Source organism: Culex pipiens, chromosome 2 (assembly GCF_016801865.2).
Source record: "Culex pipiens pallens isolate TS chromosome 2, TS_CPP_V2, whole genome shotgun sequence".
Lineage (NCBI taxonomy): Eukaryota > Metazoa > Arthropoda > Insecta > Diptera > Culicidae > Culex > Culex pipiens.
This window is the reverse complement of record NC_068938.1, coordinates 50,659,236-50,679,827: the sequence shown is the minus strand read 5'-3', so window position 1 is coordinate 50,679,827 and position 20,592 is coordinate 50,659,236. Positions and strand designations below refer to the sequence as shown.

The following is a 20,592-nucleotide window of genomic DNA, read 5'->3' as shown; positions in this document are numbered from 1 at the left end:
ACAACCATATGGGGCAAGACGAACAATCGCTCGTACGGCCGTAATTTTTACACTTTTGATTATTTCCAGTATGAGAAATTGTTGCTAGCAATGCATTCAGCTGATTCTACTACCACATAACATAAGATGGAATGAAGTTTTTGTCAAAACCTTAGTTTTCTTATAATTTTTGGAAAGTACAAAATAAGGCTTAGGGTTCGTTTCAAGGCTCATTTTATCAAAATGCTATTCTTCCTAGATCAGTAGTGTCCCTAACAATGACTTGCACCTATTATAAAGTATGATTTAGCTTTTAAAAAATCTTGTACAGGTGGGGTAAGTGTACCATATGGATTTTTCTAATCTGATGTATCTAAGTGATAACAGTACAATTGTTAGCAAATTAACATGTTGTTTCATGCATTGTTCCTCTTGCCCCAACGGGTTGTTCGTCTTGCCCCACTAGTTTAGTAGGACGTACGGAAAATCGAAAATTTTAAAATCAATTTTATACAATAAAAAACAGGATATTTTAAAAATTTGTTCTATCAAAGTTTTAGTCAGGACCTGGAATAAGATCATTATGAAAAAATCCGACAGATTTTTTAACGTTTAAATGGGTTATAACGAGTATTTCCTTAGCTTGTTACACTTGCCCCACTTTCCCCTATTTTGAGCCCCTATAAAGTGTGAAACATTGTTACATTGGTTGTTATACTGTTGATGCATGAAAAACATTTTAAAAAATCTAACGATTTTTTTTTTAACTGCAAATCAGAGCAATTGTTCTCGAAATATAATCAGTTAAAAAGGAAGACTAATGGAGCACCCACAGTCGAGCAGTTTTTGACAGTTCGCTCCATAAGAAATTCATTGTAGAAAAAAGCAAAAACTGCTCGAAATGCTCCATTAGGAAGGTTTTCGATAAACAAAGCCCAAAAATGAATAATTGGGTACTAAAGCCCTAAGTCAATTGATATGTACAACGGTAAAAAACACGATTAAAAACCATTTCTGATCACTTTTTTCATTATAATGCAAAAATTATTGACAAGACAACATTTTTTTCGATGGATCAACTATGGTCCCCTTGGAATGAGCTGTCAAGTAAGAACTTTTCTGTCAAGAAGGACCGCGAGGTTAATTTTTTCAAATTGATTTAAACATCCATTTCAAACTCTTTGTGGTCGTACAAAGGGTCATTGAACTCAGAAAAATAAGCTTTATCGCTGTAAACAATGGGTAGGGGCAGGGGGGCAGAATGGCCCGCCTAAGTAAAAGGCGCCAAAAAGCATAAAAAACATAAAAAAATATGAATTCAGTGTAGTAGGCTAATGCTTTGGGATGTTTCCTTCAACAAGTTTTTTCAGCTACTTTTCCTGGGTGCGGGGCAGAATGGACCACCTAACTTTTTTCTAACTTTGCAGGGTTATTTTTAAGAGTGTAATAATGTTCTGCAAAGTTTTAGAGCAGACAATTACAAAATTTTGATACATAAACATAAGGGGTTTGCTTGTAAACTTCACTAGTTATCACGATTTTACGAAAAAAAAGTTTCGAAAAAGTTGGTAATCGTCGATCATGGCCGTTCATCGTCACCCGCGACAGACACGGACGACGGAACAAAGAGAAACGCAAAAAGGAACTTTTTCGAAACTTTTTTTTTCGTAAAATCGCGATAACTCGTGATGTTTCCAGACTTATGTATATCCCTTATGTATATATATCAAAATTTTTGTAATTGTCTGCTCTACAACTTTGTATAATATTATTACATTCTAAAAAATATCCCTGCAAAGTTAGAAAAATCACGACATTTTAAAATAAAAAATTTTGCTCTAAATGAAAAAATGGCCCTCCTGGGTCAATGTAGATTCGAAAAGTACATTAAATTTCCCATAAAATGACATGTTCCAAAAATTTTACAGTTGAGTAACGGAAAATGGCAGAGTTTTCAAAACTTTTTAAGTGTTTCTTTTTTCGATGAAAAACAAGTTTTTTAAAATTCTGAGTAAGCCATTAAATTGGGCGTCTCATTTTACATAAAAGTCCCTTTGACGCCAAATTTCTATCTCATGACTGTTTCAGGCTGCAAATTATTGAAAAACACCTCTTTTTTTGCATGCTCAAAATGGGAAGGGGTCGTACCACCCCTCCGTCACGGGATATCAAAAAACGGACCACGGATTCATGATCAGGGACAAAAGTTACCCCTTAGGACAAAGTATCACGCAAATCGAAGGGGGGTCGGGGAAACTGCTATGTGAATTGGCGGAGAATTACCTCAATAATATCAGAAATCTAAGCTACATTTTAGGACCCAATTGCAGGAATTTTTTCAGAATGAAAAAATGCCATATGATAGTTTATCAAAGTTTCTAATAAAATTACAAATTCGTTAAAAAAAGTTGTAAGCTTCTTTAATTTGAGGGGTGACAAGTATATAATACAAGTATGTAATTAAAAGTAATATAGCAAAACGTTCTTAAAACATTACTGAAGGCCAAATTCTTCCCTACAAACTTATCTTTCGTCCAAAGCCCCCTACCACTCGATCGATTACAGCGGTTGTGCCCACCCCGCCCCGTTTCTTTTTTTTCTGCAAATCCATCGTCAATACCCCAGCCCGCAGCCCCGGTAACCTTGAAGGTCGGCTAGGCTTTGGCTGGTTGAGCTCGCTCCAAGTTCTTCAGCGCTCGTGCGCGCCCGCGCCACTTCAAAGATTAGACGCGTGCAGATCTTCGACTTGCAATCTTTGGCCGTAAAGAGCCGACTTGGAGCGCGGCGTTGGATTTGAATTCAATGGTTTGGTGGGAGACTTGACGGGTGAAGATGTGTTCGCAGAACTTCGCGCCACAGGTTGTACACAATGTGACGCGAGCCTTAACGGCCTCAGGCGACATGGGTGCTAAGGCGCGAATGGTTCTTTCGTTGATGACGGCGCGATAATCGATGTAATTTCCTGCTCGTTCGAGGGGCAGTATTGTTTATTCTAGACCCCCCGCCGGCTCGACCGCAAAGATCTTCTAGGAAGAGGAGTCGATATGCAAAACGGCCTTAGGGGGCAGGGCAACTTTTCCGCCCCCTGCCAGAATACAATCATCAGATAATTGAATATTTAAAAAAAAACCCTCTGAGAAACGAGGCCAGCATTCTTGCGAGGGTACTTAAAAAAACACGCCAACATCTTGAAATAGAATTTTACGGAACTTGCGTGATACACCTCTTGAGGTGCTGTCAACGAGTTTGTCAGAAAAACCCTTGACGCGCGACGTGAGTAAACATTACAATGTTTAACGACACCTGCAAATTTTTAACGCTCGAAAAAAATCTCTGGTGGCCCTGCCCAGCCCAGCAGCAGTGTTGCCATATTGGGATAAAACGATCGGATAATGATCGACGGGCGGCATCACGCTGCTGCCGCTGTGCAAATATTGTGCTTCATTGTGGGCACCAGATCAAGGTCTATCGAGAGCAGCCTATTTGAGTGTGTTGTTTATACTCTTTTTTGACAGTCAAAGGTCTGGAGAAACAAATTGTTCTCCAGACATATGCATACATTTATTATTAATGATTGCGGTATCAGCTGTTATGGAAATGTGTCCAACTTGGGAATTCTGTTTGCATTTTGGATTTGACAAGGGCGCACGTGTTTGCGATAAAGCGATAAGCATCAAACTGAAATGAAAGTAGAGCAAACTACTAAAAGGATCTATAATGTACTCATTTCATACTCTTACGTCCAGATATGCCAGATATACAGATAAATCTGTATTTATCTGTACAGATTTTTCGATCACAAAAATCACAAAAATCTGTGTATACAGATTTTTTTTAAAATGATTATATTTAAAAAATTCAACAATTTAGTTATTGAATTACGCTTTAATATGATTTAAAACCCTAAATATGCTGATAAAAATTAAAAATGTCTTGCATGGCTTCGAATTTGACAAGATACAGATAAAATACAGAATATTATTTATAGAGCATACTGATCTCCAATTAAATAATCTGGCATCGTTGCTTACGTCTTACGTATGGTATAGATTTAGGAATATAAGAAATAACCTTCTCTCCGCTTTTAAGAATTATGTTATATTTTCACTTAAAAAATGCATTCAAAAACTCACAAGATATTCTTTATTTGATTGCATTCAAAAGTATTCATTTTATATTTAAAAATTATAAACGACTCTAATCGAAGTTTCGGATCTGCGGATAGCTGAAACTTATTACCCTTAAGTCCAAACTGACCTGTCAATAAATTAATGTGTTTGTTTTTAGAGCTCTGAAAGTGCTCCGAACATAAATTTATTCTTAAACCTAACCTTGAATTGGTAGGGGAAATATACCCATTTTAATCACACTAAGCCGTTCGACCAATTCTCATCACTTTTGCCGTTTTCCGACATTTTCAGATGTATGAACAATAAAGAGTTGCTTGCTCACTTTTATTTGAGCTATTCATTATTTTGGAACAGTCAAAAACGCTTTATGAAAGCTGCAATTCGTGATCAAAGTGTTGATAGGCCGATAATAGAAATAGGCTGAGAAAGCGTATAGTTCCCCTACTTTAAAAAACTGATACTTGAAGGTTTGCTCAGATACTTTCTCTAAATTTGATCGTAAGAGGCGTTGCTTTGATTGGCAAGCCCAACAACATTCTAGAAGATTAAAAAATCCAAAATATTCCTGATAAGTTAGATTTTCAAAATCACCCTAAACGTGAACTATCCTTATTGACGTAGACTTACGTCTTTGTCGAAGGTACTGGGGTGTTTTCAACAAAATTTAACAACCTTTGCAACAATCTTTTCAGAAGACACCAAAGCTCCAAAACTTCACCATTTTTAGGAAAATCCATTTAACACTTGCATTTCCATGGCGCCCTTGGAATACTATTAGAGCCAGGTTTAGCTAGGTCTTAATTCGATTACGTAAAGTTAAAACTGCTTGTTTTGTTAAAGTAAAATACTTTACAATAAAGTTTGATATTTCTTGAAATGTTTGTCCCTAGAATCTGTCCAAAATCAAGGAGGGGTAAAAAATATTTAGATGAATATTGAAATTACAAGCCATCGTTTTAGCATTTCAATGCAAAATATATTAATATCAACGCAGAAAATAGTAGTTTATGCAACAAGTTGCAAAACGAGGATTTTTTCAGCACGAGTCGTACATTTATCTAACGAGGTTTACCGAGTTAGATGAATACGACAAGTGATGAAAAATCAAGTTTTGCAACGAGTTCCATACAACGTTTTTTGCAATTCCGAAAAAAAACATTTGGATAGAATTATAGGACAAATGTCCATGCATTAAGTCAATGAATCGTTTAAATAAAAAAAATGTCGAAAAGTATAACTTTTCCTAACAAGTGCTGAAAAATTCAACTTTTCAGCACCCATTTCAGTGCTGAAAAGTAGAACTTTTTAGCATTTATTTTGAAAAGTGTTGCTATTTGATTCTGTTATTTTTGGTACAGAAAAGTAGGCTATTTCGTCGTTTAAGAATGACAGGAAAAGTAAGTAGTTTCACGACGGAATTGCAAAAAAAAGCATTTTTTGCAATTCCGTCGTGAAACGTTTTGCTTTTCCGTCATCCTTGAACGACGAAATAGCCTACTTTTCTGAACCAAAAATAACAGAATCGAATAGAAACACATTTCAAAATAAATGCTGAAAAGTTCTACTTTTCAGCACTAAAAAGGGTGCTTGAAATTTGAACTATTTAGCACTTGTATCGAAAAGTAACACTTTTCAACATTTTTTTTTTGATTTATACGATTTATTGAAAATTTGATTTGATATTTTGATTTTTTTGAATTGACAAAATAAATGAAAATTTAAATTATAATTTCACTCAAAGGACGTTTTTCAGAATTGCAAAAAATCTTGTAAAACTTGATTTTCAGCATTCGTCGTATTTATCCAACTCGGACATGAACTACTATTAAATTATTTTTAGTTGATTTCAAGTCTGTTTTCATTACCATTTTTACTGATTAAAAAAAGCTAAATTATTTTTTTATAGTGTTCTGCAACTACTGATGAATAAAAAGTTAGGTTGTATATTAATCAATTTTAGTCGCAACAGAAATGACCAAAACAATGTTATGGAAAACATTAAAATTACCGCTCACTATTTATAAATTTATTTGATATTCTAGATGACGGCAAACTTTTATTTTGAAACCCCCTATAGTCAAGATTGGGTTTAACTTTGTTGTATTTGCTATTGAATTATATTTGACAAAAATAATCAAAGACAAAAAAATCATCAATAAATTGATACGTTAATTAGACAATTAAAAACTCGTTCCAATGCTCCAGTTTCAACAGGATCAATAACTTCTTCAAATAAATAGTAGCCACGACAGCCGATTTCCTCCATATTAGAACAGAAATCTATAATACGATCTCATACACCAATCTAATTAGCATATTATCCGGTTTTCTGATTCTGCTCAAAATCGATAGTAATCATACGGTTCGTCGCGCATTATGGGCCCGAAAATAAATGCTCCGTTAAGTCAAGACTTGGCCGGAGGATCCCAGAATGCTAATTTTCTTGACCACGGCAACGGAAGACACTGTTTTGTTAAACCGGGGTGGTCCGCGATTTCATCGATGTTTATTTGCGGGTTTTTTGTCGGTTTAAGAAGTCATTACGCGCGATAATGACTGTTATTATGGCGGCAAGCCATTGGATATTGGGTTGAGAGTTGTGGTATTAAGAAACAACACTCACTTTCTGATTCTGATTCTGTGTTTCAGTTCGTGTAAGTGGTTTGAACTCAATCCGGAATGCACGGAATTGCCATTAGATCAGTCAGCAGAAAAATTTCCCTCCCACGCGTTCGGGCCCTTTTGTAATCTTGTTCTGTTGATTCGACGTTGATTTCCCCTTTTGTTGATCACCTAGAACAAGAATGTGTCCCACAAGACTCGTTACAAGCTCCGAGTCCAAGCGTTTGCACGTCATCTTGGGCAACTGCGCGCCGTATAGAACCCCTCGCTGAATGGAAACTGTGGGCAATAATTTTATGGTTTTGAAATCGATTATTCTCATACATTCGAAACAAACCGTGCAACATGAATTGAGCCGAACCATGTTCCGCGTGCACCACCTCCTCCACCATTGATCCATACAAAACACTCTCAATCTGGAGTAGGTACAAACACACGTATTCGGAAAAGCTTACACGGTGTCTACCTCGGAAAGGCTTGCGCTGGCCCTTACAAACTAGTTTCGACATTTATGCAACCTCATGGGAATGAACCAACGACTGCATTATCTGCGCATTTCTATATACGATTATAATAAGGCTTTTTGCCCACCAACCAACCGACCGTGGCGAGCTTTATGCTGCCCAAAGCCAAAGCTCCAGATATCCGAAGAAGTATACTACACTTGAAAGCTGTCGCCTGGCTTCAGCATGCGCCATACAAAAAGGGTTTACCACATTTGAAGTGGTGGTCACCACACCGTGGGTCGGTTCGATGTTTATTTATGCGATTGACGAGGTGATAAATCGATTAGGTTTGTGCGCTGGTTTTCTTGAACTTTTTTTTCATTTTGGTGACTGTGTAGAAGCACTGTTGACAGCCTGGAAATGGGCTTAGAATTGAGCAACAAGCGCGATGGTGGAGGTCGAGAATTCTCAAAAGAATTCACGTTCTAGGGGCGGGCATTGCAATTGCTTTAAATCTGGGCTGTAGAGTCGCAAGAATTTTAGCAAATTCAATAACATTTCAGCAAACATTGTTAAGACCTTAGTCAAAAGGAAAAAAAAAGTAACCCATCGATGATTAGATTTGCCTTTCACAGTCATTCCGTGTCAGTAATAGTTGTTAAATTTCAAATTCACGTTAAATAAAAAAGTTCGAAATTTTTCAATAAAACATGAATTTTACAAAAACAGATGCAAAAACAATTATTTTAAATGTCACTTTACGAGCCCATTGCTCCTTTTTGCAGCATCGGCGTAGATTTTGGTAAAAACAAGATCAACTATATTTATGCATGGGCAGATACAACAGGTGTCAACTAAATCCGGATGTCCCTAAATTGTTTTTCTCCTACTGAGAATTTATTAGCAAAAAACAGCTGGCTTTCTTCGCGGGGAGCCTCGTCTTCACCATAATCCACAATTTACAACCCTCCAGTGAGAAATCGAAACCACGCTAATCCGCCGTGCAAATTGAAATGTTCCCACATCTGGCCCAGCATAACCACGTGAGCATATTATATACGATGTGACACAACTCTCGCGGTGCAGCATGGGAACCACTATGGTCAAAATCCATAACTTTTAAGCACCTCACTTACAATATCGGAACTAACCAAACACAACTCAAACAAAATCACACAAGCTTCCAGGGGTGAAAACTCGCCCACCGTAATCGCCTTTAGCCGATAAACCACCGGCTTTGGATAGCTGCTGCAGAAAAAGCCAGTGATTTCGATGCCGATGGTTTTTGGACTCTCTTCGCACAAAAGTTCACATGATTAGCTATGCGCAAACATGGTCAGTTTTTTCGAGAAGCACCTCCCGTTATCGCGAATAAACGGTGGGTTTTCAGTCAATGGAAAAAAAAATACGCAAAAAAAAGCAAACAAATATGCTTCGACCAGCTTCGAAGGTGATTATGAACATCGTTCAAATTATTGACACTAATTAAATCACCCAGATGACGGATTAATAAAAGGTTAGCGGTGAATATTCAGTGGGGGCTGCCTGTAGATATTTGGCCTTTCTTCTTCAGTTTTAACCGGCGTGGAGGATTCCGTATTGAGGAGAGAAAAAAAAACCTTTAAAAATTATGCATGCACAGCCCGTTGCTGGTTTGCCCGGTTCGGGCAGTCAGTCAAAGTTTTGGTGGCATATAAAAATTATAATGTGTTTCGGGGATGCCACTAATCCAACCTGGCTGAGCGATGTTAATGGGGGTAATTATGTTTCCAGCCTGTAGCGCGGATAACCGCGAGAAAATATGTTGACAAGATAAATTAATGTGTTTTTTTTTCAGTGTCACGGAGCACGAATGGCGTAAAATGTACGAACATTATTTTGAGGTTATGAAACAACTCAAGACTGGATTTTGATTTGAGTAATGTTATGAAATATTGTTTGACCTTATTATTTTGTACAATCAAATGGAATTTCACGTCAATAATTGCAAGCCAAATTTTTTTTTATATGTTTTACTTTTACATCGATTTACAAGTGGTCCTCAGCCAGTTGAACCAAGCAAGTCGCTTTGGCAATTTGCCATAGTATCGCGGGCCACATGTAAAACACCTATATAAAATACTCAAACTTGTTAGACTTTAGTTGTTTTATAGTTGAATTTTGATGATCATCTTTTAAGCGCAGTTTTTTTTGTTTTATTTTCAAATGTATTAATTTTTCTTTAATTTTCACATTTTACCAAATATTATTACATATTTATCTCTTCCTGCAGATTTCCTCCACAAACATTAAATTTTCATTCAATTCGATACTTTCATTCTTTAAAATTTACACTTTACCAAATTTTATGATATTTGGACTGAACATTGATTTGTTTCAATTGTGCTTCTTATTTCCTTGCTTTTTTTCAATTTGAATAAATTTTGTAAAAAACTTTTCAAAATATTTTTTTTTCATTTTTGAAATTGTGTTTAAAATTCCATCAAAGAATTTTATTTTTTGCTAAATAAAAGAGATTATATAGTATTTTGAAAAAGTGATTGATTGTTAAATAAGATCGATATTTTTTTTTCTTAATTTTTACTGGCTGAGAGAAGTTTTATAGAAAAGCAATAAAAACAATGATAATGTTGTCAATTTAAAAAAAAAAGTAAGCCTTTAGATTTTCATTCGAAATATTTTATTTCGCTTAATATTCCAACATTTTAATAAAGGAAATTGAACTGACAACGAAACAAATTATAAGAAACAAGTTTATTTTTATTTTTATCTATTCTTGATTTAAAAATTAAGATTAGAATACTGGAATAACGATTAAAAATAAAATGAAAACCATCAACAAATTCATATCTTTATATATTTGTTCGGATAAAAAAATTTACCAGAAAATGTAGGTTAAAAATTCATATTTCATTCCTTCCTAACTCAATATTTCTATGAAAATGTATGGCAAGCAAATAAAAAAAATTCATCAATTTAAAATATATTCATTTTGTTTAATATCTTTGTTTGTTTTGTCCTTTTATATATTAATTTTTATGTAGCTCCTACTGCATCTTTGGTGTATTGAAATTTAATTTTTGCTTTTACAAAATTATTTTCCAATTTTTTTAACCTAAAATACTTAACAAACCATTGACAGCTGCAACCTAAGAACCCAATCATTTAAGAGCGAGTTTTTCACCGATGTGAAACAGGTCGTATCGAGGTGCTCCGATTTGGATGAAACTTTCAGGGTTTGTTTATCTATACATGAGATGAACTCATGTCAAATATGAGCCCTCTACGACAAAGGGAAGTGGGGTAAAACGGGCATTGAAGTTTGAGGTCCAAAACACATGAAAAATCTTAAAATTGCTCGCATTTCCGTAAAACTTCATCAATTCCAACTCTCTTAGATGCTTGTTGTGGAACTCTTAGATGCATTCGAAAGGTCTTTTGAAGCCCTTCAAAATGTGCTATAGACATCCAGGATTGGTTTGACTTTTTCTCATAGCTTTTGCAAATTACTGTTAAAAATTGATTTGTTTAAAACCTTAATAACTTTTGGCAACAGCCTCCAACACCCATACTCCCATAGGTCAAAAGTTAGGGAATTTCATGGACTATAAGCCAACGGTATTAACTTTTTGGCCAATCGCAGTTTTTCTCATAGTTTTACGATTTTACTAGAACAAACATTTTACAACGTTAGTTTTTGCCCTGTAGGCCAAGAAGACGGCACTTGTTGGTCTCAATTTTGTCATATTCTGAATCCTCAGAAAATTTTACATTAGATTGAGGTTTTGGAATTTTGAATTTGATTGGAAAAAATGCCATTTAGAATGAATTAAATATATTATTCAGAATTTTGTCGGATTAGGGGTAAAACAAGTTTTCGCCTACTTGATACAGCATTTGACGTATTGATCATAGGGTAAATAAGATCTATTTCTTTTTTCAAAAGTGTTTTATTTAATTATTTTTTAAATCAAAATTACAACTCCAATACTTCTAACTTACGTGAAATTGACCGAGGATTCCGAATATGATAAAATTGAGACCGAAATGTGCCGTCTTCTTGGCCTACAGGGCAAAAACTAACGTTGTAAAATGTTTGTTCTAGAAAAATCGTAAAACTATGAGAAAAACTGCGATGGCCAAAAAGTTAATACCGTAAGCTTATAGTCCATGAAATTACCTATCTTTTGACCTATGGGAGTATGGATGTTGGAGGCTGTTGCAAAAAGATATTAAGGTTTAAAAAAAATCCATTTTTAACAGTAATTTGCAAAAGCTATGAGAAAAAGTTAAACCAATCCTGGATGTCTATAGCACAATTTGAAGGGCTTCGAAAGACCTTTCGAATGCATCTAAGAGAGTTGGAATTGATGAAGTTTTACGGAAATGCGAGCAATTTTAAGATTTTTCATGTTTTTTGGACCTCAAACTTCAATGCCCGTTTTACCCCACTTCCCTTTGTCGTAGAGGGCTCATATTTGACATGAGTTCATCTCATGCATAGACAAACAAACGCTGAAAGTTTCATCCAAATCGGAGCACCTCGATACCACCTCTAGAACAAACCGAGCAGAATCTACAAATACTGCCTCTTAATAGTAGTTTAAGCAACAAGTGCTCAGTATTGGGACTGATTGTTTATTTACCCAAATTGTTTCTATCAGTTTCATTTCTTTCTTCTAATTTTGAGAGTTTAATTTCACCGAAAAATACCGATAAGAGCCCGTAATTCCTTAAGAAACAAGCTGTAAAAGAAGATTTATCCGGCACGAGTCGTTCATTTATACAACGAGGTTTACAGAGTTGGATAAAAACGACGAGAGCTGAAAAAATCATGTTTTGCAACGAGTTGCTTACAACTTTTTTTTGCATTTTTTGCAAAACCTCTAGGTTAGACCGGGGCCATCATTTACTTCCTCTTCCAACGGAAGGCGTGATCAGACAAATCTCTTCTAGAAAAATGTCACAGAGATCGTCTGGAATCCATCCCAGGCCGATTGGGTGAGAGGCAACTATGCTTACCCTACACCACGCGTCCCGGCATGTCAAACATCCATGTGTTAAGTAAATTCACAGTTTAAATCAAAAAAATATTGAAAAAAAAATATTTTTCATATTTTTCATTTTTACTTCCCCCTTTCTCCTCCCTGGGCTTTTGCTAGAAACAAATGTTAGAAATTTAATTTTAAATTTAAAAATGATTTTGATTAAAACACCATTTTACATAACCCTTCAGCACAAAATCTATCAATGTACTTCATAACTGACATGACAACAAATTATGCAACTTCCAATAGCACTTGATTATGAGCGAAAATTACCGTGATACATCACAAGTCGAAAAAAAAATGAGTTCCCTTGGGTGGGAATTTCTGCAAATTTTTGGCAAACTTTACCCTCGTCCAAACCCACACGACACAAAACCCACTAACTGTCCCATCAATCACACCGGTTCGGTGGCCGCGCTAATGCTGCGGTGAATTAGAAAGCCCCCTCCCGCCGTAACTCCCTCTTAACCTCAACCCGGCTAATCGTGGGCCCATCTCCCGTCCAAAAGGTCATGGCGTTCACTTGCAATGCACAAATGCAAACCTCTGCGACGTCGTCGTCGTCGGTCCCCGTTATAAATCTTTTTACGAAACCCCCAAAAACAAGTACCAAATTACCAGCTAACCCCGAAGAGTGCGCGCGACAGCTTTCTTGCGTACAAGCTTGGCAGCACTTCCAGTGAAAGGTCAAGTTGTTTGGCCGCGGCCACCGCGCCGACGACAACAAACTCCACCGGGCTTTTTTCTTCTGCCCGAAGAGAGGGTCATAACGAGGTGACGGCGGCAAGCTGCCGGGCCATCATCGCCGTCGTATCTCGTTCCCTCACCTCACATGGCTGTGTTTGCTGTTTTGAATTTATCTGACTGTCGCAACGGACATCATCATCTTCGCCATCGCGTGCAAGTTGTGCTTGCATGCCATATGGGCCTTTTGTCGGAAAACGCGATATTTGCACTACATACTTGGTCGCATTAGTTGCTGAGGGCGCATCCTAATGGAATTATCTGCAGTCTGTACAGAAATTGGTCTGATTTCAATTGATTTTAAACATTTTCTTTTTCATATCAAGGTGTACTATGTGATGGTTCAGCACAACTGCCACAATCCAGCTCGTGTGAAACCACCTCAGCGGAAAGGTATATCTGACCAGTTTCCGAGGTGCCAACGATCTGAAAAACCAGTTCGGCATTAAAATTTGCGCGGTGACAAATAATTTCTAAATCAAATTTCAATAAATATCCACCGTACGCACCGTCCAGGAGTTCAGCGAACAGGTCGTTGAGGATCTTCAGCGCCGATACGGTATCGCGCCGCAAAGATGGGGAAATTTACGGCCGAACGCATCTTCCCGCTCCCCTCAGGGCCTCCGCTTGATTGGACCCGCTAAACGGCGGAGATTGTTGTCAACGCGGCGCTGGCTGACTCAACTTCTTGAGCCGTTTGATGAAAGATCGTTATCTGACGAAGGACCTGTTGGCGCACTTCGAACTTCAAGCGCCCGCGACTCGCGTCTTTCATTGCTGATTTGCAAAAAAACTCGTCGCGCGTCAATTGACTTTAACGTTTGCAGGCAGGGAGGTAAGTGTGATTGACTTAGGTTGATTGCAGAAGAAGAGACAGGTGGTTGACCGCGGATTTGGACTTCAAAGGAGCGAGTTTTTGATTAAATTATGACCGATTGAAATATTTGAAGAACTGCATGTTTGAAGGAGCTCTTAGTGTTGAAATGTTTTTACTTTTGATATTTTTAGAATATTTTACTTCTTTTTTCATTACCGTAAACCGGGTTGACCGAAAAGATGGACTGTACTGGGCTTGGTGACACAATGTCCATGGAAGTTTTTTTTGTAATAGTGCTTTAAAAAAAATTTCATTGAAAATTGTTGTAAATAAACGGAGTCACTTTGTCCGTTGTTTTAGGGAATCAAAATCCTCAACTTTTGAGTCATAGAGAAGTACAGTCAAAAATTTTGCCACCGAATTATGCAATTTTGAAAAAAAATGGGATTTTTGGAAAAAAATCGAAATTTAATACTTAATTTTGTTTTACCTTTTATATGTAAATTTTAATTTGTAATCGAAAAAAACTTTGAAGATTTTTTGGTAAAGTACCTCGTTTTCAAGATATAGTCTCCGAAAGTTTGATTTCAGTGCAATATTTGAAGTTTTGCGATTTTGAATTTAAAATTTTCTATAAAATTATTTTAGAGACGTCTAACCCAAACAACCCTTAATTTTTTAATGCCGATGTCTCAGCAACTAAAAGTCCGATTTTTAATGTTATAAAATGAAACAAACTTGAAATTTTCCTATCTTTTTGAAAACAATAATTACAATTTAATTTTTATCAAGACTACAATTTCAGAAAGGGCGTAATATTGAATGTTTGGCCCTTTTGAAATGTTAGTCTATAGTCTGTAATAGAAAACCTTGATATTTGAATTTAAAAATCAAAAAGTTTACCTTTTATCTGAACAGTTCTTATCAATTCCTAAAACTTTGATGAGAAATTACCTTCAAAAGTTTCAAATTTTCGAATATATACGTACCATTTTTGTATAGATTACCAAAATTGTATGGAGACTAGTATGGGGGACACAAAATGGCTTCTTTGGTTATAGGGAAGGCGACCAAAAAATTTGAGCCAATTAAAAAATAATACAAAAAAATAAAATGGTCAAAATCGTCCAATTTCGTAAAAAATTGCTCCCTTTGTAAAAAAATATGATGTCCTAATTTCAAAATGAAAAAAGTATAACTTGATGATTTCACGATTTATAATAGTCTATTAGTCGAAAACTGAAAAATAACTATATAAAAACACAAACTTAATTTATTTACTCCTATAAACCCATGACTACTTTGAAATATTTAAAGAGAACAATTTTTATTTAAATGAAATAAAACACCAAGCTTCCGTGGACATAGGTTTACGGGTTTCGCCTTGTAAGCGGAAGGTGATGGGTTCGATTCCTGTCTGGCTCGGCAAAGTTATATCCCTTCAAATCTGCTCACTGGGCATACTGACCAGTAGGGAATGGGTTTCGACTAGTGGCGTGCTGGATTTCCAATCCAGAGGTCGTGAGTTCGATTCTCGTACCGAGATGATGAAGTTAACATAGAAAATAATCTGAAATCGTTCCAAGTGTAGATCTATTTCATTATATTTTTTGATGAATTTCTCCGATTTTGGACTCCTTACCTAAGTAACAATTAAAATATTTCATAATTTGATAAGAATCCATTTAATCAATCTATGTGTATATATCTATATATCCTTCTATCGGATGGGGAAGTAAAACGTCGGTCCATTTGCGTAAAAGAGGTTTTGGGTGACTCTCCACACATAACCTTCGGACGCCTAGAAATGAGCAGAAACTTGCAACAGAGCCCACAAAAGACCCGGGGGTCGTTAAAGTGAATTGCTTTGCTTTGTGTATATAAATTTAAAAAGAAAAAAAATCAAATGGATAATTTTTTTAAGGAGACAGATGATTTTTTATTGAAAATAGTGTTTCATGTATTTTCAATTTAAATTATAATTTTGATTGTTTTTGTGATTTTATTGCCTGTCCTGTGTGTCAGACTTTTTGACAGGCCAAGGTAATTAAAAACATGTAAATTATTCTTAATGAATATGAGAAAAAAAATCAATTTAATTTAAATTTATAGCAACCCTAAAAAACGATTTTTCACATTTTTTTACGTAAAACAACCAACAAAAGTGAAAATCTATTAAAAATTAGCTTCAGGAAATATTTATTATGCTATCACTAATTTCTTATTAAAAATAAGGTTTGATCGATACAATTGCATTCAAATGTTGTTGCTTCATTTCATGACTCACATTATTCAACTCAAAATGTCATCGCTCCAACGTCGTTAATTTGAAAAATAGCTCCACAATCCATCTCTCAAAAGCTCGCGACTCTCAGCCCAATTGAGACATTTTTCAACACACACACACGTCCCCCCTCGTGCAACCTAATCGGAGATTGACCCAGCAGATAAAGGCAGCGCGAGCCAGCTGATCGTGGAAGGTTCCAATTTCACAGCGTCTGTTAGGACTCTACAGATGTCATGATTTATGTCACACAAGTTGCTCTGGATGCAGCCCGTTCGATGCGCAGCTGCATTTCGACGTCGTCGTGCTATCTTGTCGCACCCGCCATTTTGACGTTCCGAGAAAAACGCGTTTTAATGTTTGACCTTGAATATTCAAAAACGAGAGCACGCAATGTAAACAATAACAAACACGTTTTGTTTAGCTCACCATTCTGTGCATTGTCCCAAAGTTTGGTTGAAGTTGGTTGCTGGAGTCCCGAGTTATAATTACAAATGTTTACGGTAGTCTAGCTTGTACGTGCGACAAACGCATCCTGACTTTCCTGGCCTGAAATCCCTTTGGCCTTTTGTCGCACTTACATCAATTTTCATGGAGTGACAAGATAGCACGACAGGATTGAAACATCTTTTATATGTAAAGTGACAAAAATGCACGGAGTTTTTTCGGTTTTTGTTGAATATCTCAGGATAGAAATCGAATTTTGGGGATCTGTGAAGGTCAAAAGGTGAGGCATTGTGAGCTGCACAAAATGGCGTTCTTAACTCAATTTGGCCCAAAATGCACGTACGACAAGTTAGCACGATGGCGACGATTTGAGTCATGTCTTCTACTATGAAGGGAGGAGGGAGGCTTTGGAATGCTTTGTCCAGCTGTAACAGATGGCTGAATGGGTTTGAGGTTAGGAGTTTATTTATGAGAAGTTTGTTGAAAAGATTTAGAAAGGGTTTTGAAAGTATCTGTACGAAATTACTCGAGGTTGCAACATTTGACTTTCCCAAAGTTTCACCTAATTTTTTCGCTTCCTTCGAGTTTGGTTACATCAAATTACAGCCCCCCAAATTGCAGCTGCTAAGGTAGCCACAACTAATCAAGTTCTATTCTAGCTCGCTGACGGCGCTTCGATTCCGACCAGCCTTGCCTTTCGCTTCTCATGACCATCGACACCTTCACCGTCATTTGAATAATTCAACGCAATTTTGCATTGTGTGGCTGTGTGGCATACCTTACCTTGATCTGTAGTTCCCACGTGTCTGCTGGGTGGTGAGATTCTTGGCGGTCAAGTTACGCGTTCCGGTGGTGTTGCCATTCTGGGCCGACAGCTGGCTGGCGCTCGTCCGCGGAAGTCGCGGCGAAGGATTGCCCGTGCCGGGTCGAACCGGCGCCCCACTCTGGACCAGGGTGGCCCCAAAGTAGAGCAACAGTAGCAGGATGCTACCGTAGTAGTAGCAGTGGGCCCTCGAGAAGGCCATCTCCCGCGGCGCGAAACCGGTCCCGGCGGCGTCGAAGGGTTCGGAAAGGGTCGAAATATAGGGGGGGGTTGGTCCCTCGCGGGGGACTACCGGCCACTTCCGGTCACTGGACGGAGGGGATCACCCACTCTACAGGAGGTGCACTCAGAAGATTTATGCTGTAAACTTGCTAGCCGAAACACTGAAACCCCCAACACGAGAATTCAACACCACGATCTTCGCACCACCAAGATGCACACTACGTTTACGGAGTTGCTTATCTAGATATCTGAAGAGGGAAGAAAAACGAAAGAAAAATACACATTAGTGCTGGATCATTGCCCAGAAATGTTAACGTAACATCACTGCCGGTTAGTGTTAGAAAACAATGACGAATTAATTGGAGGTTCGTCGCTTCTCGTCTTCTTCGATAGGGGTGGTCTGCGCATCTCTCTCTAGTTATGTGTTATTGGTAGGGTTGTCATGGGGCAATAATATCAAACGAAACTCAACTGCTATGAAAACTATCACAAAAAGAAGAGATAGTGAAGATTTAGATGTGTCTCACACGAAGTACTTATCACTTTTGCAATATTACAATTTTTTATTCTCTGTTGACGCTAAGCTTTCAGCACAAAAGAAAAAAATATTTGCCCAAAAGAATTGAAAAACCATACAACTTTGTGAAATACTCTAGAATTGTGTGATTTTTTATAAATCTCAGTAAAATCATGCAAAACAATGAAAATGGACCAATGTAAATTCTATCTAATCTTCAAGGGAAAAGTGTATGGGACCACCCTAACGAAATTCGAAAATTGTCCAACTATATGTTTTTCCAAGTAATTTTGCCCGCTGAACTTGAATCTGCCCTCAGATTTGAGCTAAAGTGACAAAAAATCGATTTTTGGTAAGATTTTGGGTTTTCTATGTAAAATTATCCCATACACTTTTACCTTGAAAAATAGACATTTTCAAATGAAGATATCTCGAGTTGAAAGAAAAATACCCTGGGATTTTTTTCAGCGTTCATAGTGCTAGATCTCCTCTTTCGAATGCAACCTGGCGCTTAAAATTTGGCCTGCGCCTTTTCCATAAATTTGCATCTTTTTTACCTTAAAATGGCTGTAACTTTTGACCCTTAAGTCCTTGCTTGTCAGAAAATAAAAATATTCGTTTTTCAAAGCTCTAAAAGTGCTGAACCCTGAATTGATACGTTAAAAAAACTGATTTTTGAAGGTTTGCTAAGATGCTTTCCTGAAAAGTTAGATTTTCAAAATTACCCTGATCGTGAACCACCCTAATGTTGAACCGAACCAAAAGTTGCCCTTTTCCATTTGAAATAACTCTTCCGAAAATTCTGAAGACTCAAAAACATCACCATTTTTCGAAAAATCAATTTTTCACTTAATTTTGCGTTCTAGACCACTGTGCAATGTTCTTAAAAAGTTTAAAAACGTTTTCTTAACAATTGGAGATAAAACCTGTATTAAGTAATCGCTGTAATAATTTACCATATTCGTAGGAAAATTTACCCAATATGTCTTTTAGACAGAGGCTCTAATTTAGAGGGGGCGACTTTTAATGAAATGAAACTAAAATCATGCCCAAATACGAAGAATGGTTCAAATTTTTACAACTTTTTAGAACATTATTACACTCTAAAAAACAACCCTGCAAAATTAAAAATTAAAACAAAATTTTAGAATTAAGAATTTGGATCAAAAAGAAAAAAAATACCCTTCTGGATTAATGTAGATTCGAAAAGAATATTAAATTTTCCTTAAAATTACATGTTCAAAATTGTTTCACAGTTATGTAACGAAAAATGGCATTGTTTTAAAAAAAAATGTGTTTTTTCGATGATAAATACATTTATTTTCGGAATTCTGAGTATGCCATCAAATTGACCGTCCAATTTTAAATAAAGACAATTTGAAACCAAAGGCTGCAAATTATTGAAAAATATGTCTTTTTTTCGCATGATCCAAAATGGAAAGGATCGTACCGCCCCTCCGTCACGTGATATAAAAAAACGGACCTTGAATTCGTAATCAGGGACAAAAGTTACCCTTTGCGACAAAGTTTCACGCAAATCGAAGAAGGGTCGAGACAACTGTTGTATGAGTTGGTGGAGAATGACCCCCATAAAAGTTTGTTAGAAATTCAACATTATTATGCATTTACGAATTTAAATGTCAAAAAATAATAATCATTCAATATCACTTAAAATTAAAGGAGGTTATTACATCAAAATGAACTATAACTTGATTTTGGAAACCAGAACCAGTTAATTTTTTTATATATTTGATATGAAATACTTCAATAAACTCAAATGATCTCTCCCATGAAATGGACGTTTTTGTGTGGTCAAGGAATATTAATAATCCACTTCAATCATTATCAAATCACGAATTTGGTCCAATTTGCCCAGGACCACCCTAATCGCACTACCCATCTGCCATCTGCGCGGCAGATTTCTCTTAATTACTAATTATAACTTTGATTATCCCGCCGCTTCTCGTCATTGTCTTACGGAGCCAGCGACTAAGCCGCAACTAATCTTCCGCTTCTATGCAAATCCCTTTCCGCGAGGAGGGTAGCGGGTGGGCAGGAAGATTTGGGCAAGCCACCACCTCTCTTCATCAAACGGCAGCCCCAAGCCGCATCATTACATAATTGTATCACTTCACACAACTGCAACCGCCCGTCAAGTCACTTCACTTTACGTCATCGACGTATTAGGGGAGGGCCGGATATTGTCCAGTCTCGCCACTAATCTTCCGCCTTGCCGCAAGTTAATCGGTACCCGCTTTAAAAAAAGGCCTTCAAAATTTTGCGCCGGACCGGACTTGCATTATTTGGAGCAATAAACAAGTGTGACTGTTTTGTGTAAAGGGGAAGGAATTGTGGTGCTTAATTTAGTGTTAAACTTTATTGGCCCGGGTGAGAGCTTTTCCGCTGGAGCGGTGACCGCCAATGCTTGAGGGGAAGGAAGAATTGATCAGTGAATGTCACGTGCCTGTGTGAACGTCAACGTTAGTCTGATGAGGGGATATTATTTGCGATTT

The 20,592-nt window shown here is 36.9% G+C and overlaps 1 protein-coding gene across 1 annotated transcript in view; it reads right to left on the bottom strand.

Annotated features, from left to right (window-relative positions):
- LOC120430378 (fibrinogen alpha chain) overlaps positions 1-20,592 on the bottom strand; it is a 251,720-nt gene that overhangs the window by 212,522 nt on the left and 18,606 nt on the right. Inside the window, exon 2 of the mRNA XM_052709142.1 lies at positions 17,301-17,810. Within this exon, the coding sequence (XP_052565102.1) occupies positions 17,301-17,542 (242 nt within the window). The 5' untranslated portion in view covers positions 17,543-17,810. The remainder of the gene's footprint in view (positions 1-17,300; positions 17,811-20,592) is intronic.